At 36.1% G+C, this 23,222-nt stretch overlaps 1 protein-coding gene across 1 annotated transcript; it reads right to left on the bottom strand.

Moving 5' to 3' along the window:
- Positions 1-15,757: 15,757 nt before the first annotated feature.
- LOC129169363 (girdin-like) lies at positions 15,758-23,064 on the bottom strand. The gene is made up of 4 exons (XM_054755730.1): positions 22,412-23,064; positions 20,176-21,212; positions 16,209-19,406; positions 15,758-15,772 (listed from the first exon to the last, which is right to left on the bottom strand). The coding sequence occupies exons 1-4, from the start codon at positions 22,422-22,424 to the stop codon at positions 15,758-15,760; spliced, it is 4,263 nt and encodes a 1,420-aa protein (XP_054611705.1). The 5' UTR covers positions 22,425-23,064.
- Between the last annotated feature and the right edge of the window lie 158 nt (positions 23,065-23,222).

The following is a 23,222-nucleotide window of genomic DNA, read 5'->3' as shown; positions in this document are numbered from 1 at the left end:
CCATTCCATAATTTGTCGTTGATCGATATTTGGTTCCTGACTTGAGTATGGTCTGCCAGGATATTCTTCAGTTCAAACAACATTTTCTGCAGACCTTCATTGTTGGTTTCTAAATTGACCAATTTTTTGCTAATGTCCTCAAGTTTCTTCTTATGCTTCTCCTTGAAATGATCTGTCATTCTTTGCATAGATATTTTGTTAGTCCTAAAGTGATCTTCCCACATTTTCTGCTCAGATTGCAGATGTTCCATCTTCTCTGTTTCTTTGGCATGCAGTCTTCTTTCAGAATCAAAATTAGCCTTCATTGTAAGAAGTTTTTCCATTACTGTAGTCATTTTGTTCATAGCAGATTCTAACTCCTTTCTCTTCTTGTCATGTTCTTGTCTGATAACCTCAAAGTTGTCATTTTGTTGCTTCGAAAGGCATCTGTCAAAATTGACTTCATCTTTTGTTTTCTTCATGTCCTCAACTAATGTGTCCATTTCTACTTTAGTCTTCCTCAACATATTTGCTGTGATTTCCAGGTCAATGTATCTGTCTTTAATCTTGCGTGTATTGTCTTCCAGTGTGATCATTTCTTTTTTCATGTCAGACTTCATCAAGTCCATCTCCAGTTTCTCTTTGGTCATGATCTCATTGGCTTGGGTAAGGTATTCTTTCTCTTGTTTAATTTCATTCTTCAGTTTGTCCAGGTCTTGTTTTTCCACCAAGATTTTTGCGTTTTGATTCTCAATGTCTTCCTTTTCTTTCAATATGTTTGACAGCAAATTGTCCAGCTGGATCTTTCCATTCCATAATTTGTCGTTGATCGATATTTGGTTCCTGACTTGAGTATGGTCTGCCAGCATATTCTTCAGTTCAAACAACATTTTCTGCAGACCTTCATTGTTGGTTTCTAAATTGACCAATTTTTTGCTAATGTCCTCAAGTTTCTTCTTATGCTTCTCCTTGAAATAATCTTTAATTCTTTGCATAGATATTTTGTTAGTCCTAAAGTGATCTTCCCACATTTTATGCTCAGATTGCAGATGTTCCATCTTCTCTGTTTCTTTGGCATGCAGTCTTCTTTCAATATCAAAATTAGCCTTCATTGTAAGAAGTTTTTCCATTACTGTAGTCATTTTGTTCATAGCGGATTCTAACTCCTTTCTCTTCTTGTCATGTTCTTGTCTGATGACCTCAAAGTTGTCATTTTGTTGCTTCGAAAGGCATCTGTCAAAATTGACTTCATCTTTTGTTTTCTTCATGTCCTCAACTAATGTGTCCATTTCTACTTTAGTCTTCCTCAACATATTTGCTGTGATTTCCAGGTCAATGTATCTGTCTTTAATCTTGCGTGTATTGTCTTCCAGTGTGATCATTTCTTTTTTCATGTCAGACTTCATCAAGTCCATCTCCAGTTTCTCTTTGGTCATGATCTCATTGGCTTGGATCAGGTATTCTTTCTCATGTTTAATCTCATTCTTCAGTTTGTCCAGGTCTTGTTTTTCCACCAAGATTTTTGCGTTTTGATTCTCGATGTCTTCCTTTTCTTTCACTATGTTTGACAGCAAATTGTCCAGCTGGATCTTTCCATTCCATAATTTGTTTTTGATCGATATTTGGTTCCTCACTTGAGTATGGTCTGCCAGCATAGTCTTCAGTTCAAGCAACATTTTCTGCACACCTTCATTGTTGGTTTCTAAATGAACCACTTTTGTGTTAATGTCTTGAAGTTTCTTCTTATTTTGTACCTTCAAATTATCTGTAATTCCTTGTAAAGCTAGTATTTTAGTATTTATGTGATCTTCCCGTACCTTCTGCTCAAATTGCAAATGTTCCATCTTCTCTGTTTCTTTGGCATGCAGTCTTCTTTCAGAATCAAAATTAGCCTTCATTGTAAGAAGTTTTTCCATTACTGTAGTCATTTTGTTCATAGCAGATTCTAACTCCTTTCTCTTCTTGTCATGTTCTTGTCTGATAACCTCAAAGTTGTCATTTTGTTGCTTCAAAAGGCATCTGTCAAAATTGACTTCATCTTTTGTTTTCTTCATGTCCTCAACTAATGTGTCCATTTCTACTTTATTCTTCCTCAACATATTTGCTGTGATTTCCAGGTCAATGTGTCTGTCTTTAATTTTGCGTGTATTGTCTTCCAGTGTGATCATTTCTTTTTTCATGTCAGACTTCATCAAGTCCATCTCCAGTTTCTCTTTGGTCATGATCTCATTGGCTTGGGTAAGGTATTTTTTCTCTTGTTTAATTTCATTCTTCAGTTTGTCCAGGTCTTGTTTTTCCACCAAGATTTTTGCGTTTTGATTCTCAATGTCTTCCTTTTCTTTCAATATGTTTGACAGCAAATTGTCCAGCTGGATCTTTCCATTCCATAATTTGTCGTTGATCGATATTTGGTTCCTGACTTGAGTATGGTCTGCCAGCATATTCTTCAGTTCAAACAACATTTTCTGCAGACCTTCATTGTTGGTTTCTAAATTGACCAATTTTTTGCTAATGTCCTCAAGTTTCTTCTTATGCTTCTCCTTGAAATGATCTGTCATTCTTTGCATAGATATTTTGTTAGTCCTAAAGTGATCTTCCCACATTTTATGCTCAGATTGCAGATGTTCCATCTTCTCTGTTTCTTTGGCATGCAGTCTTCTTTCAGAATCAAAATTAGCCTTCATTGTAAGAAGTTTTTCCATTACTGTAGTCATTTTGTTCATAGCAGATTCTAACTCCTTTCTCTTCTTGTCATGTTCTTGTCTGATAACCTCAAAGTTGTCATTTTGTTGCTTCAAAAGGCATCTGTCAAAATTGACTTCATCTTTTGTTTTCTTCATGTCCTCAACTAATGTGTCCATTTCTACTTTAGTCTTCCTCAACATATTTGCTGTGATTTCCAGGTCAATGTATCTGTCTTTAATCTTGCGTGTATTGTCTTCCAGTGTGATCATTTCTTTTTTCATGTCAGACTTCATCAAGTCCATCTCCAGTTTCTCTTTGGTCATGATCTCATTGGCTTGGGTAAGGTATTCTTTCTCTTGTTTAATTTCATTCTTCAGTTTGTCCAGGTCTTGTTTTTCCACCAAGATTTTTGCGTTTTGATTCTCAATGTCTTCCTTTTCTTTCAATATGTTTGACAGCAAATTGTCCAGCTGGATCTTTCCATTCCATAATTTGTCGTTGATCGATATTTGGTTCCTGACTTGAGTATGGTCTGCCAGCATATTCTTCAGTTCAAACAACATTTTCTGCAGACCTTCATTTTTGGTTTCTAAATTGACCAATTTTTTGCTAATGTCCTCAAGTTTCTTCTTATGCTTCTCCTTGAAATAATCTTTAATTCTTTGCATAGATATTTTGTTAGTCCTAAAGTGATCTTCCCACATTTTATGCTCAGATTGCAGATGTTCCATCTTCTCTGTTTCTTTGGCATGCAGTCTTCTTTCAATATCAAAATTAGCCTTCATTGTAAGAAGTTTTTCCATTACTGTAGTCATTTTGTTCATAGCGGATTCTAACTCCTTTCTCTTCTTGTCATGTTCTTGTCTGATGACCTCAAAGTTGTCATTTTGTTGCTTCGAAAGGCATCTGTCAAAATTGACTTCATCTTTTGTTTTCTTCATGTCCTCAACTAATGTGTCCATTTCTACTTTAGTCTTCCTCAACATATTTGCTGTGATTTCCAGGTCAATGTATCTGTCTTTAATCTTGCGTGTATTGTCTTCCAGTGTGATCATTTCTTTTTTCATGTCAGACTTCATCAAGTCCATCTCCAGTTTCTCTTTGGTCATGATCTCATTGGCTTGGGTAAGGTATTCTTTCTCTTGTTTAATTTCATTCTTCAGTTTGTCCAGGTCTTGTTTTTCCACCAAGATTTTTGCGTTTTGATTCTCAATGTCTTCCTTTTCTTTCAATATGTTTGACAGCAAATTGTCCAGCTGGATCTTTCCATTCCATAATTTGTCGTTGATCGATATTTGGTTCCTGACTTGAGTATGGTCTGCCAGCATATTCTTCAGTTCAAACAACATTTTCTGCAGACCTTCATTGTTGGTTTCTAAATTGACCAATTTTTTGCTAATGTCCTCAAGTTTCTTCTTATGCTTCTCCTTGAAATAATCTTTAATTCTTTGCATAGATATTTTGTTAGTCCTAAAGTGATCTTCCCACATTTTATGCTCAGATTGCAGATGTTCCATCTTCTCTGTTTCTTTGGCATGCAGTCTTCTTTCAATATCAAAATTAGCCTTCATTGTAAGAAGTTTTTCCATTACTGTAGTCATTTTGTTCATAGCGGATTCTAACTCCTTTCTCTTCTTGTCATGTTCTTGTCTGATGACCTCAAAGTTGTCATTTTGTTGCTTCGAAAGGCATCTGTCAAAATTGACTTCATCTTTTGTTTTCTTCATGTCCTCAACTAATGTGTCCATTTCTACTTTAGTCTTCCTCAACATATTTGCTGTGATTTCCAGGTCAATGTATCTGTCTTTAATCTTGCGTGTATTGTCTTCCAGTGTGATCATTTCTTTTTTCATGTCAGACTTCATCAAGTCCATCTCCAGTTTCTCTTTGGTCATGATCTCATTGGCTTGGGTAAGGTATTCTTTCTCTTGTTTAATTTCATTCTTCAGTTTGTCCAGGTCTTGTTTTTCCACCAAGATTTTTGCGTTTTGTTTCTCGATGTCTTCCTTTTCTTTCACTATGTTTGACAGCAAATTGTCCAGCTGGATCTTTCCATTCCATAATTTGTTTTTGATCGATATTTGGTTCCTCACTTGAGTATGGTCTGCCAGCATAGTCTTCAGTTCAAGCAACATTTTCTGCACACCTTCATTGTTGGTTTCTACATGAACCACTTTTGTGTTAATGTCTTGAAGTTTCTTCTTATTTTGTACCTTCAAATTATCTGTAATTCCTTGTAAAGCTAGTATTTTAGTATTTATGTGATCTTCCCGTACCTTCTGCTCAAATTGCAAATGTTCCATCTTCTCTGTTTCTTTGGCATGCAGTCTTCTTTCAGAATCAAAATTAGCCTTCATTGTAAGAAGTTTTTCCATTACTGTAGTCATTTTGTTCATAGCAGATTCTAACTCCTTTCTCTTCTTGTCATGTTCTTGTCTGATAACCTCAAAGTTGTCATTTTGTTGCTTCAAAAGGCATCTGTCAAAATTGACTTCATCTTTTGTTTTCTTCATGTCCTCAACTAATGTGTCCATTTCTACTTTATTCTTCCTCAACATATTTGCTGTGATTTCCAGGTCAATGTGTCTGTCTTTAATTTTGCGTGTATTGTCTTCCAGTGTGATCATTTCTTTTTTCATGTCAGACTTCATCAAGTCCATCTCCAGTTTCTCTTTGGTCATGATCTCATTGGCTTGGGTAAGGTATTTTTTCTCTTGTTTAATTTCATTCTTCAGTTTGTCCAGGTCTTGTTTTTCCACCAAGATTTTTGCGTTTTGATTCTCAATGTCTTCCTTTTCTTTCAATATGTTTGACAGCAAATTGTCCAGCTGGATCTTTCCATTCCATAATTTGTCGTTGATCGATATTTGGTTCCTGACTTGAGTATGGTCTGCCAGCATATTCTTCAGTTCAAACAACATTTTCTGCAGACCTTCATTGTTGGTTTCTAAATTGACCAATTTTTTGCTAATGTCCTCAAGTTTCTTCTTATGCTTCTCCTTGAAATGATCTGTCATTCTTTGCATAGATATTTTGTTAGTCCTAAAGTGATCTTCCCACATTTTATGCTCAGATTGCAGATGTTCCATCTTCTCTGTTTCTTTGGCATGCAGTCTTCTTTCAGAATCAAAATTAGCCTTCATTGTAAGAAGTTTTTCCATTACTGTAGTCATTTTGTTCATAGCAGATTCTAACTCCTTTCTCTTCTTGTCATGTTCTTGTCTGATAACCTCAAAGTTGTCATTTTGTTGCTTCAAAAGGCATCTGTCAAAATTGACTTCATCTTTTGTTTTCTTCATGTCCTCAACTAATGTGTCCATTTCTACTTTAGTCTTCCTCAACATATTTGCTGTGATTTCCAGGTCAATGTATCTGTCTTTAATCTTGCGTGTATTGTCTTCCAGTGTGATCATTTCTTTTTTCATGTCAGACTTCATCAAGTCCATCTCCAGTTTCTCTTTGGTCATGATCTCATTGGCTTGGGTAAGGTATTCTTTCTCTTGTTTAATTTCATTCTTCAGTTTGTCCAGGTCTTGTTTTTCCACCAAGATTTTTGCGTTTTGATTCTCAATGTCTTCCTTTTCTTTCAATATGTTTGACAGCAAATTGTCCAGCTGGATCTTTCCATTCCATAATTTGTCGTTGATCGATATTTGGTTCCTGACTTGAGTATGGTCTGCCAGCATATTCCTTAGTTCAAACAACATTTTCTGCAGACCTTCATTGTTGGTTTCTAAATTGACCAATTTTTTGCTAATGTCCTCAAGTTTCTTCTTATGCTTCTCCTTGAAATGATCTGTCATTCTTTGCATAGATATTTTGTTAGTCCTAAAGTGATCTTCCCACATTTTCTGCTCAGATTGCAGATGTTCTATCTTCTCTGTTTCTTTGGCATGCAGTCTTCTTTCAGAATCAGAATTAGCCTTCATTGTAAGAAGTTTTTCCATTACTGTAGTCATTTTGTTCAAAGCAGATTCTAACTCCTTTCTCTTCTTGTCATGTTCTTGTCTGATAACCTCAAAGTTGTCATTTTGTTGCTTCAAAAGGCATCTGTCAAAATTGACTTCATCTTTTGTTTTCTTCATGTCCTCAACTAATGTGTCCATTTCTACTTTATTCTTCCTCAATATATTTGCTGTGATTTCCAGGTCAATGTATCTGTCTTTAATCTTGCGTGTATTGTCTTCCAGTGTGATCATTTCTTTTTTCATGTCAGACTTCATCAAGTCCATCTCCAGTTTCTCTTTGGTCATGATCTCATTGGCTTGGGTAAGGTATTCTTTCTCTTGTTTAATTTCATTCTTCAGTTTGTCCAGGTCTTGTTTTTCCACCAAGATTTTTGCGTTTTGATTCTCAATGTCTTCCTTTTCTTTCAATATGTTTGACAGCAAATTGTCCAGCTGGATCTTTCCATTCCATAATTTGTCGTTGATCGATATTTGGTTCCTGACTTGAGTATGGTCTGCCAGCATATTCTTCAGTTCAAACAACATTTTCTGCAGACCTTCATTGTTGGTTTCTAAATTGACCAATTTTTTGCTAATGTCCTCAAGTTTCTTCTTATGCTTCTCCTTGAAATGATCTGTCATTCTTTGCATAGATATTTTGTTAGTCCTAAAGTGATCTTCCCACATTTTCTGCTCAGATTGCAGATGTTCTATCTTCTCTGTTTCTTTGGCATGCAGTCTTCTTTCAGAATCAGAATTAGCCTTCATTGTAAGAAGTTTTTCCATTACTGTAGTCATTTTGTTCAAAGCAGATTCTAACTCCTTTCTCTTCTTGTCATGTTCTTGTCTGATAACCTCAAAGTTGTCATTTTGTTGCTTCAAAAGGCATCTGTCAAAATTGACTTCATCTTTTGTTTTCTTCATGTCCTCAACTAATGTGTCCATTTCTACTTTATTCTTCCTCAATATATTTGCTGTGATTTCCAGGTCAATGTATCTGTCTTTAATCTTGCGTGTATTGTCTTCCAGTGTGATCATTTCTTTTTTCATGTCAGACTTCATCAAGTCCATCTCCAGTTTCTCTTTGGTCATGATCTCATTGGCTTGGGTAAGGTATTCTTTCTCTTGTTTAATTTCATTCTTCAGTTTGTCCAGGTCTTGTTTTTCCACCAAGATTTTTGCGTTTTGATTCTCAATGTCTTCCTTTTCTTTCAATATGTTTGACAGCAAATTGTCCAGCTGGATCTTTCCATTCCATAATTTGTCGTTGATCGATATTTGGTTCCTGACTTGAGTATGGTCTGCCAGCATATTCTTCAGTTCAAACAACATTTTCTGCAGACCTTCATTGTTGGTTTCTAAATTGACCAATTTTTTGCTAATGTCCTCAAGTTTCTTCTTATGCTTCTCCTTGAAATGATCTGTCATTCTTTGCATAGATATTTTGTTAGTCCTAAAGTGATCTTCCCACATTTTCTGCTCAGATTGCAGATGTTCTATCTTCTCTGTTTCTTTGGCATGCAGTCTTCTTTCAGAATCAGAATTAGCCTTCATTGTAAGAAGTTTTTCCATTACTGTAGTCATTTTGTTCAAAGCAGATTCTAACTCCTTTCTCTTCTTGTCATGTTCTTGTCTGATAACCTCAAAGTTGTCATTTTGTTGCTTCAAAAGGCATCTGTCAAAATTGACTTCATCTTTTGTTTTCTTCATGTCCTCAACTAATGTGTCCATTTCTACTTTATTCTTCCTCAACATATTTGCTGTGATTTCCAGGTCAATGTGTCTGTCTTTAATTTTGCGTGTATTGTCTTCCAGTGTGATCATTTCTTTTTTCATGTCAGACTTCATCAAGTCCATCTCCAGTTTCTCTTTGGTCATGATCTCATTGGCTTGGGTAAGGTATTTTTTCTCTTGTTTAATTTCATTCTTCAGTTTGTCCAGGTCTTGTTTTTCCACCAAGATTTTTGCGTTTTGATTCTCAATGTCTTCCTTTTCTTTCAATATGTTTGACAGCAAATTGTCCAGCTGGATCTTTCCATTCCATAATTTGTCGTTGATCGATATTTGGTTCCTGACTTGAGTATGGTCTGCCAGCATATTCTTCAGTTCAAACAACATTTTCTGCAGACCTTCATTGTTGGTTTCTAAATTGACCAATTTTTTGCTAATGTCCTCAAGTTTCTTCTTATGCTTCTCCTTGAAATGATCTGTCATTCTTTGCATAGATATTTTGTTAGTCCTAAAGTGATCTTCCCACATTTTATGCTCAGATTGCAGATGTTCCATCTTCTCTGTTTCTTTGGCATGCAGTCTTCTTTCAGAATCAAAATTAGCCTTCATTGTAAGAAGTTTTTCCATTACTGTAGTCATTTTGTTCATAGCAGATTCTAACTCCTTTCTCTTCTTGTCATGTTCTTGTCTGATAACCTCAAAGTTGTCATTTTGTTGCTTCAAAAGGCATCTGTCAAAATTGACTTCATCTTTTGTTTTCTTCATGTCCTCAACTAATGTGTCCATTTCTACTTTAGTCTTCCTCAACATATTTGCTGTGATTTCCAGGTCAATGTATCTGTCTTTAATCTTGCGTGTATTGTCTTCCAGTGTGATCATTTCTTTTTTCATGTCAGACTTCATCAAGTCCATCTCCAGTTTCTCTTTGGTCATGATCTCATTGGCTTGGGTAAGGTATTCTTTCTCTTGTTTAATTTCATTCTTCAGTTTGTCCAGGTCTTGTTTTTCCACCAAGATTTTTGCGTTTTGATTCTCAATGTCTTCCTTTTCTTTCAATATGTTTGACAGCAAATTGTCCAGCTGGATCTTTCCATTCCATAATTTGTCGTTGATCGATATTTGGTTCCTGACTTGAGTATGGTCTGCCAGCATATTCTTCAGTTCAAACAACATTTTCTGCAGACCTTCATTGTTGGTTTCTAAATTGACCAATTTTTTGCTAATGTCCTCAAGTTTCTTCTTATGCTTCTCCTTGAAATAATCTTTAATTCTTTGCATAGATATTTTGTTAGTCCTAAAGTGATCTTCCCACATTTTATGCTCAGATTGCAGATGTTCCATCTTCTCTGTTTCTTTGGCATGCAGTCTTCTTTCAATATCAAAATTAGCCTTCATTGTAAGAAGTTTTTCCATTACTGTAGTCATTTTGTTCATAGCGGATTCTAACTCCTTTCTCTTCTTGTCATGTTCTTGTCTGATGACCTCAAAGTTGTCATTTTGTTGCTTCGAAAGGCATCTGTCAAAATTGACTTCATCTTTTGTTTTCTTCATGTCCTCAACTAATGTGTCCATTTCTACTTTAGTCTTCCTCAACATATTTGCTGTGATTTCCAGGTCAATGTATCTGTCTTTAATCTTGCGTGTATTGTCTTCCAGTGTGATCATTTCTTTTTTCATGTCAGACTTCATCAAGTCCATCTCCAGTTTCTCTTTGGTCATGATCTCATTGGCTTGGGTAAGGTATTCTTTCTCTTGTTTAATTTCATTCTTCAGTTTGTCCAGGTCTTGTTTTTCCACCAAGATTTTTGCGTTTTGATTCTCGATGTCTTCCTTTTCTTTCACTATGTTTGACAGCAAATTGTCCAGCTGGATCTTTCCATTCCATAATTTGTTTTTGATCGATATTTGGTTCCTCACTTGAGTATGGTCTGCCAGCATAGTCTTCAGTTCAAGCAACATTTTCTGCACACCTTTATTGTTGGTTTCTAAATGAACCACTTTTGTGTTAATGTCTTGAAGTTTCTTCTTATTTTGTACCTTCAAATTATCTGTAATTCCTTGTAAAGCTAGTATTTTAGTATTTATGTGATCTTCCCGTACCTTCTGCTCAAATTGCAAATGTTCCATCTTCTCTGTTTCTTTGGCATGCAGTCTTCTTTCAGAATCAAAATTAGCCTTCATTGTAAGAAGTTTTTCCATTACTGTAGTCATTTTGTTCATAGCAGATTCTAACTCCTTTCTCTTCTTGTCATGTTCTTGTCTGATAACCTCAAAGTTGTCATTTTGTTGCTTCAAAAGGCATCTGTCAAAATTGACTTCATCTTTTGTTTTCTTCATGTCCTCAACTAATGTGTCCATTTCTACTTTAGTCTTCCTCAACATATTTGCTGTGATTTCCAGGTCAATGTGTCTGTCTTTAATTTTGCGTGTATTGTCTTCCAGTGTGATCATTTCTTTTTTCATGTCAGACTTCATCAAGTCCATCTCCAGTTTCTCTTTGGTCATGATCTCATTGGCTTGGGTAAGGTATTTTTTCTCTTGTTTAATTTCATTCTTCAGTTTGTCCAGGTCTTGTTTTTCCACCAAGATTTTTGCGTTTTGATTCTCAATGTCTTCCTTTTCTTTCAATATGTTTGACAGCAAATTGTCCAGCTGGATCTTTCCATTCCATAATTTGTCGTTGATCGATATTTGGTTCCTGACTTGAGTATGGTCTGCCAGCATATTCTTCAGTTCAAACAACATTTTCTGCAGACCTTCATTGTTGGTTTCTAAATTGACCAATTTTTTGCTAATGTCCTCAAGTTTCTTCTTATGCTTCTCCTTGAAATGATCTGTCATTCTTTGCATAGATATTTTGTTAGTCCTAAAGTGATCTTCCCACATTTTCTGCTCAGATTGCAGATGTTCCATCTTCTCTGTTTCTTTGGCATGCAGTCTTCTTTCAGAATCAAAATTAGCCTTCATTGTAAGAAGTTTTTCCATTACTGTAGTCATTGTTTTCATAGCGGATTCTAACTCCTTTCTCTTCTTGTCATGTTCTTGTCTGATGACCTCAAAGTTGTCATTTTGTTGCTTCGAAAGGCATCTGTCAAAATTGACTTCATCTTTTGTTTTCTTCATGTCCTCAACTAATGTGTCCATTTCTACTTTAGTCTTCCTCAACATATTTGCTGTGATTTCCAGGTCAATGTATCTGTCTTTAATCTTGCGTGTATTGTCTTCCAGTGTGATCATTTCTTTTTTCATGTCAGACTTCATCAAGTCCATCTCCAGTTTCTCTTTGGTCATGATCTCATTGGCTTGGGTAAGGTATTCTTTCTCTTGTTTAATTTCATTCTTCAGTTTGTCCAGGTCTTGTTTTTCCACCAAGATTTTTGCGTTTTGATTCTCGATGTCTTCCTTTTCTTTCACTATGTTTGACAGCAAATTGTCCAGCTGGATCTTTCCATTCCATAATTTGTTTTTGATCGATATTTGGTTCCTCACTTGAGTATGGTCTGCCAGCATAGTCTTCAGTTCAAGCAACATTTTCTGCACACCTTCATTGTTGGTTTCTAAATGAACCACTTTTGTGTTAATGTCTTGAAGTTTCTTCTTATTTTGTACCTTCAAATTATCTGTAATTCCTTGTAAAACTAGTATTTTAGTATTTATGTGATCTTCCCGTACCTTCTGCTCAAATTGCAAATGTTCCATCTTCTCTGTTTCTTTGGCATGCAGTCTTCTTTCAGAATCAAAATTAGCCTTCATTGTAAGAAGTTTTTCCATTACTGTAGTCATTTTGTTCATAGCAGATTCTAACTCCTTTCTCTTCTTGTCATGTTCTTGTCTGATAACCTCAAAGTTGTCATTTTGTTGCTTCAAAAGGCATCTGTCAAAATTGACTTCATCTTTTGTTTTCTTCATGTCCTCAACTAATGTGTCCATTTCTACTTTAGTCTTCCTCAACATATTTGCTGTGATTTCCAGGTCAATGTATCTGTCTTTAATCTTGCGTGTATTGTCTTCCAGTGTGATCATTTCTTTTTTAATGTCAGACTTCATCAAGTCCATCTCCAGTTTCTCTTTGGTCATGATCTCATTGGCTTGGGTAAGGTATTTTTTCTCTTGTTTAATTTCATTCTTCAGTTTGTCCAGGTCTTGTTTTTCCACCAAGATTTTTGCGTTTTGATTCTCAATGTCTTCCTTTTCTTTCAATATGTTTGACAGCAAATTGTCCAGCTGGATCTTTCCATTCCATAATTTGTCGTTGATCGATATTTGGTTCCTGACTTGAGTATGGTCTGCCAGCATATTCTTCAGTTCAAACAACATTTTCTGCAGACCTTCATTGTTGGTTTCTAAATTGACCAATTTTTTGCTAATGTCCTCAAGTTTCTTCTTATGCTTCTCCTTGAAATGATCTGTCATTCTTTGCATAGATATTTTGTTAGTCCTAAAGTGATCTTCCCACATTTTCTGCTCAGATTGCAGATGTTCTATCTTCTCTGTTTCTTTGGCATGCAGTCTTCTTTCAGAATCAAAATTAGCCTTCATTGTAAGAAGTTTTTCCATTACTGTAGTCATTTTGTTCAAAGCAGATTCTAACTCCTTTCTCTTCTTGTCATGTTCTTGTCTGATAACCTCAAAGTTGTCATTTTGTTGCTTCAAAAGGCATCTGTCAAAATTGACTTCATCTTTTGTTTTCTTCATGTCCTCAACTAATGTGTCCATTTCTACTTTATTCTTCCTCAACATATTTGCTGTGATTTCCAGGTCAATGTGTCTGTCTTTAATTTTGCGTGTATTGTCTTCCAGTGTGATCATTTCTTTTTTCATGTCAGACTTCATCAAGTCCATCTCCAGTTTCTCTTTGGTCATGATCTCATTGGCTTGGGTAAGGTATTTTTTCTCTTGTTTAATTTCATTCTTCAGTTTGTCCAGGTCTTGTTTTTCCACCAAGATTTTTGCGTTTTGATTCTCAATGTCTTCCTTTTCTTTCAATATGTTTGACAGCAAATTGTCCAGCTGGATCTTTCCATTCCATAATTTGTCGTTGATCGATATTTGGTTCCTGACTTGAGTATGGTCTGCCAGCATATTCTTCAGTTCAAACAACATTTTCTGCAGACCTTCATTGTTGGTTTCTAAATTGACCAATTTTTTGCTAATGTCCTCAAGTTTCTTCTTATGCTTCTCCTTGAAATGATCTGTCATTCTTTGCATAGATATTTTGTTAGTCCTAAAGTGATCTTCCCACATTTTCTGCTCAGATTGCAGATGTTCCATCTTCTCTGTTTCTTTGGCATGCAGTCTTCTTTCAGAATCAAAATTAGCCTTCATTGTAAGAAGTTTTTCCATTACTGTAGTCATTGTTTTCATAGCGGATTCTAACTCCTTTCTCTTCTTGTCATGTTCTTGTCTGATGACCTCAAAGTTGTCATTTTGTTGCTTCGAAAGGCATCTGTCAAAATGGACTTCATCTTTTGTTTTCTTCATGTCCTCAACTAATGTGTCCATTTCTACTTTAGTCTTCCTCAACATATTTGCTGTGATTTCCAGGTCAATGTATCTGTCTTTAATCTTGCGTGTATTGTCTTCCAGTGTGATCATTTCTTTTTTCATGTCAGACTTCATCAAGTCCATCTCCAGTTTCTCTTTGGTCATGATCTCATTGGCTTGGGTAAGGTATTCTTTCTCTTGTTTAATTTCATTCTTCAGTTTGTCCAGGTCTTGTTTTTCCACCAAGATTTTTGCGTTTTGATTCTCGATGTCTTCCTTTTCTTTCACTATGTTTGACAGCAAATTGTCCAGCTGGATCTTTGCATTCCATAATTTGTTTTTGATCGATATTTGGTTCCTCACTTGAGTATGGTCTGCCAGCATAGTCTTCAGTTCAAGCAACATTTTCTGCACACCTTCATTGTTGGTTTCTAAATGAACCACTTTTGTGTTAATGTCTTGAAGTTTCTTCTTATTTTGTGCCTTCAAATGATCTGTAATTCCTTGTAAAGCTAGTATTTTAGTATTTATGTGATCTTCCCGTACCTTCTGCTCAAATTGCAAATGTTCAATCTTCTCTCTTTCTCTGGCATGCAGTCTTCTTTCAATATCAAAATTAGCCTTCATTGTAAGAAGTTTTTCCATTACTGTAGTCATTTTGTTCATAGCAGATTGTAACTCCTTTCTCTTCTTGTCATGTTCTTGTCTGATAACCTCAAAGTTGTCATTTTGTTGCTTCAAAAGGCATCTGTCAAAATTGACTTCATCTTTTGTTTTCTTCATGTCCTCAATTAATGTGTCCATTTCTACTTTATTCTTCCTCAACATATTTGCTGTGATTTCCAGGTCAATGTATCTGTCTTTAATTTTGCGTGTATTGTCTTCCAGTGTGATCACTTCTTTTTTCATGTCAGACTTCATCAAGTCCATCTCCAGTTTCTCTTTGGTCATGCTCTCATTGGCTTGGGTAAGGTATTCTTTCTCTTGTTTAATTTCATTCTTCAGTTTGTCCAGGTCTTGTTTTTCCACCAAGATTTTTGCGTTTTGATTCTCAATGTCTTCCTTTTCTTTCAATATGTTTGACAGCAAATTGTCCAGCTGGATCTTTCCATTCCATAATTTGTCGTTGATCGATATTTGGTTCCTGACTTGAGTATGGTCTGCCAGCATATTCTTCAGTTCAAACAACATTTTCTGCAGACCTTCATTGTTGGTTTCTAAATTGACCAATTTTTTGCTAATGTCCTCAAGTTTCTTCTTATGCTTCTCCTTGAAATGATCTGTCATTCTTTGCATAGATATTTTGTTAGTCCTAAAGTGATCTTCCCACATTTTCTGCTCAGATTGCAGATGTTCCATCTTCTCTGTTTCTTTGGCATGCAGTCTTCTTTCAGAATCAAAATTAGCCTTCATTGTAAGAAGTTTTTCCATTACTGTAGTCATTTTGTTCATAGCAGATTCTAACTCCTTTCTCTTCTTGTCATGTTCTTGTCTGATAACCTCAAAGTTGTCATTTTGTTGCTTCAAAAGGCATCTGTCAAAATTGACTTCATCTTTTGTTTTCTTCATGTCCTCAACTAATGTGTCCATTTCTACTTTATTCTTCCTCAACATATTTGCTGTGATTTCCAGGTCAATGTATCTGTCTTTAATTTTGCGTGTATTGTCTTCCAGTGTGATCATTTCTTTTTTCATGTCAGACTTCATCAAGTCCATCTCCAGTTTCTCTTTGGTCATGCTCTCATTGGCTTGGGTAAGGTATTCTTTCTCTTGTTTAATTTCATTCTTCAGTTTGTCCAGGTCTTGTTTTTCCACCAAGATTTTTGCGTTTTGATTCTCAATGTCTTTCTTTTCTTTCAATATGTTTGACAGCAAATTGTCCAGCTGGATCTTTCCATTCCATAATTTGTTTTTGATCGATATTTGGTTCCTCACTTGAGTATGGTCTGCCAGCATAGTCTTCAGTTCAAGCAACATTTTCTGCACACCTTCATTGTTGGTTTCTAAATGAACCACTTTTGTGTTAATGTCTTGAAGTTTCTTCTTATTTTGTGCCTTTAAATGATCTGTAATTCCTTGTAAAGCTAGTATTTTAGTATTTATGTGATCTTCCCGTACCTTCTGCTCAAATTGCAAATGTTCCATCTTCTCTCTTTCTTTGGCATGCAGTCTTCTTTCAGAATCAAAATTAGCCTTCATTGTAAGAAGTTTTTCCATTACTGTAGTCATTGTTTTCATAGCGGATTCTAACTCCTTTCTCTTCTTGTCATGTTCTTGTCTGATGACCTCAAAGTTGTCATTTTGTTGCTTCGAAAGGCATCTGTCAAAATGGACTTCATCTTTTGTTTTCTTCATGTCCTCAACTAATGTGTCCATTTCTACTTTAGTCTTCCTCAACATATTTGCTGTGATTTCCAGGTCAATGTATCTGTCTTTAATCTTGCGTGTATTGTCTTCCAGTGTGATCATTTCTTTTTTCATGTCAGACTTCATCAAGTCCATCTCCAGTTTCTCTTTGGTCATGATCTCATTGGCTTGGGTAAGGTATTCTTTCTCTTGTTTAATTTCATTCTTCAGTTTGTCCAGGTCTTGTTTTTCCACCAAGATTTTTGCGTTTTGATTCTCGATGTCTTCCTTTTCTTTCACTATGTTTGACAGCAAATTGTCCAGCTGGATCTTTGCATTCCATAATTTGTTTTTGATCGATATTTGGTTCCTCACTTGAGTATGGTCTGCCAGCATAGTCTTCAGTTCAAGCAACATTTTCTGCACACCTTCATTGTTGGTTTCTAAATGAACCACTTTTGTGTTAATGTCTTGAAGTTTCTTCTTATTTTGTGCCTTCAAATGATCTGTAATTCCTTGTAAAGCTAGTATTTTAGTATTTATGTGATCTTCCCGTACCTTCTGCTCAAATTGCAAATGTTCAATCTTCTCTCTTTCTCTGGCATGCAGTCTTCTTTCAATATCAAAATTAGCCTTCATTGTAAGAAGTTTTTCCATTACTGTAGTCATTGTTTTCATAGCGGATTCTAACTCCTTTCTCTTCTTGTCATGTTCTTGTCTGATGACCTCAAAGTTGTCATTTTGTTGCTTCGAAAGGCATCTGTCAAAATTGACTTCATCTTTTGTTTTCTTCATGTCCTCAACTAATGTGTCCATTTCTACTTTAGTCTTCCTCAACATATTTGCTGTGATTTCCAGGTCAATGTATCTGTCTTTAATCTTGCGTGTATTGTCTTCCAGTGTGATCATTTCTTTTTTCATGTCAGACTTCATCAAGTCCATCTCCAGTTTCTCTTTGGTCATGATCTCATTGGCTTGGATCAGGTATTCTTTCTCATGTTTAATCTCATTCTTCAGTTTGTCCAGGTCTTGTTTTTCCACTGAGAGTTTTACCTTTTGATTCTCGATGTCTTCTTTTTCTTTCACAAATTTTGAAAGCAAGTTGTCCACCTGGGTCTTTCCATTCCTTATTAGTTTGTTGTTGATTGATATTTGGTTCCTCACTTGAGTATGGTCTGCCAGCATGTGCTTCAGTTCAAGCAACATTTTCTGCACACCTTCATTGTTGGTTTCTAAAGTGACCATTTTTTTGGAAATGTTTTCAAGTTTCTTCTTTTTCTGTGCCTTCAAATTTTCTGTGATTCTTTGTATAGATTGTATGTTCGTCCGAAAGTCATCTTCCCACACCTTCTGCTCGGATTCCATCTTCTCCCTGTCTTTTGCATGAAGTCTTCTTTCGAGAAGTATCTTTTGCATTTCCGTACTCATTTTCTTCGTGGCAGATTCAAACTCTTTTCTCTTTTTGTCATGTTCTTCTCTGATAACATCCAAGTCTTCCTTTTGTTGCTTTAAAAGGCATCGGTCATAATTCAAGTCAGCTATTTTAATTTGAAACCCAGCATTTAGATTATGAATAGTGTTCCTCTCTTTCTTCATCTCCTCAACTAATGTGTCGATTTCTTTTTTTTTCTTTCTAAACTCATTTCCTGTGATTTCAAGGTCACTGTATCTGTCTGTAATCTGGTGTTGATTCTCTTCCAGTGTGATCTTTTCTTTTTTCATGTCAGGCTCCAATTTCTCCTTGCTCATGATCTCATTGGATTGGATCAGGTATTCTTTCTCTTGTTTAAACTTGTTCTTCAATTTGTTCAGGTTTGGTTTTTCCACCAAGAGCTTCACCTTTTGATTCCCTATGTCTTCTTTTTCTTTCACTATGTTTGACAGCAAATTGTCCATTCGGATCTTTACATTCCATATTAGTTTGTTGGTAATTGATATTTGGTTCTTCACTTGTCTGTGGTCTGCCAGCCTGTGCTTCAATGCAAGCAACCTTTTCTGCAGACCTTCATTGTTTGTCTTGTTCTTGGCGTTTAAAGTAACGAGAGACAGCTTTTGTTTCCAAAGATGATCCTTTGCATTTTCCAGAATTTCCATTTCCTTCCTACCTCTTTCCAGCTGTGTGTGGATCACTTTCCTGAGCTCATGAAGACCAGTGAAATGTCCGTTGACCTTCGAACTAATGTGTTCTTCATTTGTTTTGACCAAGATATTTTCTACCTTCATCCTTTCCAAGTGTTGCATCCTCCGGTTGCTGTGTCTGCAAGTCTGGTCATTGCTAGCATGATGACTCTGCTCATTTTGCTGTTCTTGCAGTTTGGAGTTTAGAAGTTCTAACTCATCTCTCTCTCTTCGTATTTTCTCCAGCCTTTTGTCTAACTCCCTCTTTTTCTTTTTGGCTGCCATATCAATAAATCTTCTTTCCGTTTTTACTTGATTCCACAATTTTTCGGTTTCTTTTTGCCTCAGACTTTTCCTTGATGCTTGTTCACTTAGCTTTTTCTTGATGTCAGGTTCTAACTCAATTTTATGTAGATCTTGTTCGATCACTGGCTTTTTGTCATCAAGCTTATTTTTCTGTCTCTGAATATCCTCCTTTGAATTATTTGATATGTCCACGTTTTGCGCAGCCACTACTGATTGAGTGTCTTTTCGCACCTGTTCTTCTTTGTCACTGAATGATTCTCTCAGTTGTTTACTTTCATCTCTTTTCTGAAGGAAATATGACTGAGACTTAAGGTCTTGAGTTGTCATCTTAATTTGGAATTCTGGAATATGTTCGTCTTTATTTTCATTGTGATCTTGTTTCTGCGCGTCATTCTTTCTGTCCCTTGGCGTTTCAGCTGCATTTAATATAATTTGTAAATTACTTTCCGTCTTTTGTCTTTGGCTTTGCAGGTGATTTATTTCCATTATGAGTTTGTTGATGTCACAATTAGTTTTCTCCATCTCCCACATCGAATTCTTTATTGTCTGTCTCACTTTTTTTCCTTCCTCCGTGAGTTTACGGATCTCATTTTTAATGTGACGGCGTTCTCTTATCAAATCCCCATCAACATCTATTTCTTCATCCATTTCTGTCCAATTTAGTGGCGCGCTATCCTGTTCCAGTGTTATATTGTTGAATGAGTCCATGTTTGTTTCATTCAGGCCTTCTTTGAGTTCACAAGTAATTGCAGAAAAGGGATTTTTGATTGAAGAGTCTATACATTTCCCAGAGATGTTCTGAGTCATCATCTGTTGGTCAAAAAAAAGATATATTGTTTTTTGTAATTCCTATAAAGGCTTCATTGCACCGTGTGCATAATCCTTATGGCATCGGTTGCAGATAGTTAAACCTTTAACGGACAAACCTGTGTTAAAGGCCCCAACCTTCACATGACAGACGCTACCTGCATACTTTACCACGAGTTCCCTCTTGAATTCAATGGTTTTTCTTACATTCCTTATCAAAGCTCTGGCACTTGCAACTTTCCTTGCCGTCTTGGTGGCTCATTTTGCATCCTTATTTCTAAAAAAAAAGCGCAAAGAATACTAATACGCAGTGTGCTTGAACGCCTCATCACTGTGCTTTGTAGAAGAAAGTAAGGGTACAAAAGCAAACTCGAAGCTTGAACGAGTGGTGAGTCTGTATTCATTTTTTGCCTGTCTTTGTCGTATACACGCTATACAACAAATAACCGGTCCGCCAGAGGTTTGTGGAAAAGGTTGGGGACCGCTGGTGTCCAAACTCTTTCCAGCGAGGCCCGCATATGTAGAAGTACAAAATGCGTGAGCCATTTTGATAAGTTTTATTTTGCAAAAAGGCTAAAAAACATATTTTTGTTATAAACTTTGTGTTAGTAGTAATAGTTCAGAAGTAAAGGAGATGTCAAGAGATTAGAATTTAGCCATAAATTAGCTGCATCGCTGTATAAGCCGCAGGGTTCTAAAATTAAGACAAAAGTAGCGGCTTATACACCGAAATTTAGGGTAAAATACTGTTGATGATAGTCTCTTTACTTACCTCATCGGACGTCCATCTTGTCATCTTATTAAGCTGTACGTCTTCGTGCAGGTGGTGCTCTGCTTTACAGCGGTGTGTGGCATTCACCTTCGCCATTGTTTGGATTGTTTCCGTCAAACCCTTGTCTTCAAGCTGATCTCGTTGTTGATGTATCTTTAGCCTGAGGATTTCTAGTTCGTCCCTCTCTTTCATAATTCTTTCTCGCCGTTGGTCAAGGTCTTGGCATTTTTTTTGTGCTCGATATTTCATCCTTTTGAATTTTCTTTGTTCTTCTGCGAAGTCCTTTGCATTCCGTGCCCTCTTCATGTGTGTCCACTTTATAGCTTTTACTTTAAGAAGCAGTCTGTACATTTTAGCAGTCACTTTCTTATTGGGGTGCATCATCAAGCTTTCCTCTTCTATTGGCTTTCCCTTATTTACGACATGTTGCATTATTTTCTTCAATTTTTGTCCCCTGTTTTTCAACACGCAGGATTGCAAAAACTCAGCTGTGTCAAGAATCGCACTTTGTTTAATTCCCGGGAATGTAGTTGTTTGTTTTTTAGTATGTTTCTGTGATCTTTGCCTAAAATGTGTGACAATTGATTCTAACTTGTGTTGCTTGGTTTTAATTCCATTATATTGTTTCTCCAGTATTTGTGTCTTTTTGTTAATTTCGGCCAACGTTTTCTGAAGGAGCATTTTTTCTTGTATGGCTGTCTTGACACTAACCCCCACTTTCTCAGCAAAGTATTGCATTTGCAATGTCAAAGTTCTTATCCATAGTTTCTGGTCATCTTTTTCAGCTTTTAGTCTTTCAATATCCCAATATTGCTTCCATATTTTTGTCCGAAGGAATTCAATTTCATGTTTACCGCCTTGTGTTGTTTTCCGAAGACGTTCAGTATCCTTCATTTCATGACAAATTGTCGGCGTATCTCTTTTAAGAATCTCTGTTTTGGTTTTCGTTTCAGCATTTTTTTGTTTTTCTTCTCTTTGCTCGGTCTTCTCCATTATTCTATTCTTCTGGGCCATCTTGCTGTTCAGTCGCATTTCTCCTATATCATAAACATTGTCTATGTTAGGCATGAAAAAACATTGTGCCTCTTAGAAATACACTGGAACCTCGGTTAGCGTGCGCCCTGGTTAGCGCGTTTTTCAGCAAAAATCCATGCCAAAATTTTTCCTCGGTTTGCATACATTTTCCCATTAGCGTACAATATGCCGCATATCCTGTCAAGTTATAAATACACTGTGTCAGTGTGACTTTGCTCTTAATCTATTTCTATCACAAAACCGCCTCGTTAGCAGCTTGCTAACACATGGAAACAGGAACCGTAAGTCTGATCTGTCGACCGGCTGTGATGTCATCAGCTGTTGACTCTGTAATCCTTTGCTAACTAACACTGTTACGCCGCGAGTCTCATAACAAAAACAATTTTTACCATTTTGCAATTACAGTTGTACATGCACAAAACAATTCTAAATGCATATAAATTATGAAGGAAAAGGATAAACGAACATTGAAATAGGGCTGTCTTCACCTAAAGAATTTGAATCTAACTTGTTAGGTTTTGTTAATAGTGGACGGGTTGGAGTATAGTCGTCCCTCGCAATATCGTGGTTTGATTATCCCTCCCTCGCTGTATCGCGGTTTTTCAGAAATGAACTCATTCAATCACAGCCATTTTTCAAAAGACAACCTTCAGTACCGACCATTTTAGACAATTTTGACAGATTTTTCAAGGCAAGTCTAAAATATGTGTTTTTGTTCAAACATCGTAATATTATCGTAAACAAAGAATAAAGTTGCAGTTTTTGGAAAATTTGTTTGGGAAAATGTTATAATATTCCGTTAAAGTAAAAATCTGAGAGTAAAGTCCTAATATTACAAGAAAGAAATGTACAAGAAAAGAAAAAAGAAAGTTCAAATATATGTAAAAAAAATTTTAAACAGCAAAAAGTGTAATGTAAGCAGGAAAAGTTCATGATAATAAAACAGTTTGTCGACGATAACACAAATCCGAAATGCAAAAATATATATAAAAACACAAAAATGTATAGTGGCCCCCGCATCGTTTCTTTTTTCAGTATGGGACCCTTGGTGGGAAAAAATTTGGGCACCCTCGATGTATAACTATTAGTTTTACTTACACTTGTAATCTCTTCACAGAGTTTCTATAAAGAGCTCTTACTTTCAAGTAATGCTCATTAGGCAATACATTTAATTGCACAACAAAACTGAGACTCTTTTTACCTAAACGGGCCATTAACTTTGCGTCCTCTTGTGTTTCCGCAGTAGAAGCAGGCTTTCATTGTCCTCCCCTCCACCACATCAAAGAGCAGAGTCCATGTCAAACGCTTCAGGAGTCTTTCACCTGTCTAGCCTGTGAGGACACTTGCATTACAAATTAAAAATGATATTAGTAAATGTCATCTTATAATCTCTTGCAGCAATAGCTAAAACAAACTAGTAACAGAGGAAAATGGCAAAAATGTAATACAGTGTGTAATAATTACCTTTTGATTAGTTTTTCATATTACAGTTTGGCAGCTGTTGTTTTCAATGAGATCAGAGCCCACAATATGAACACAAGTACGTGGAATGTATCGATGGCATACTTACTTGAACCGCCTACCTCAAATTCACTTTGTCGTCAGTTCTGCAGAAAAACATACGATGAGTTGAAATGAGGAAATTAAGCTGAAACAACTTTGTTGAAAACGTCTCCCCACTCCATGTAACCCCAGCGGTGTCGTGAAGAGATGTGACACGTAATGTGTTTGTATGGTTGGATGCCGTGTGACGTTGGGGAGATGACATATCTTCTTCTGTGCGTCTGCTCTCAACTGATAACGTTGAAACCTGTTTTGGAGATGATGCCCAGACCTTATCTCAGGTCTCCACGGGTTGTGCTCAAAAAATACTCCTGCTTAATATTTTATTAAGTGCACTTTAAATACTCAATGCTTTATACTCAAGACTTTAACCATACCTACTTAATGCTTAAAGGGAGTGTTAACAACTGGCTCACCATTATTATTATTATTTTTTTTTTATTTAAAAG

The sequence above is a fragment of the Dunckerocampus dactyliophorus genome, chromosome 16 (genome assembly GCF_027744805.1).
Source record: "Dunckerocampus dactyliophorus isolate RoL2022-P2 chromosome 16, RoL_Ddac_1.1, whole genome shotgun sequence".
Lineage (NCBI taxonomy): Eukaryota > Metazoa > Chordata > Actinopteri > Syngnathiformes > Syngnathidae > Dunckerocampus > Dunckerocampus dactyliophorus.
Note: the sequence above shows the minus strand (reverse complement) of the source record. Positions and strands in the feature narration are given on the sequence as shown.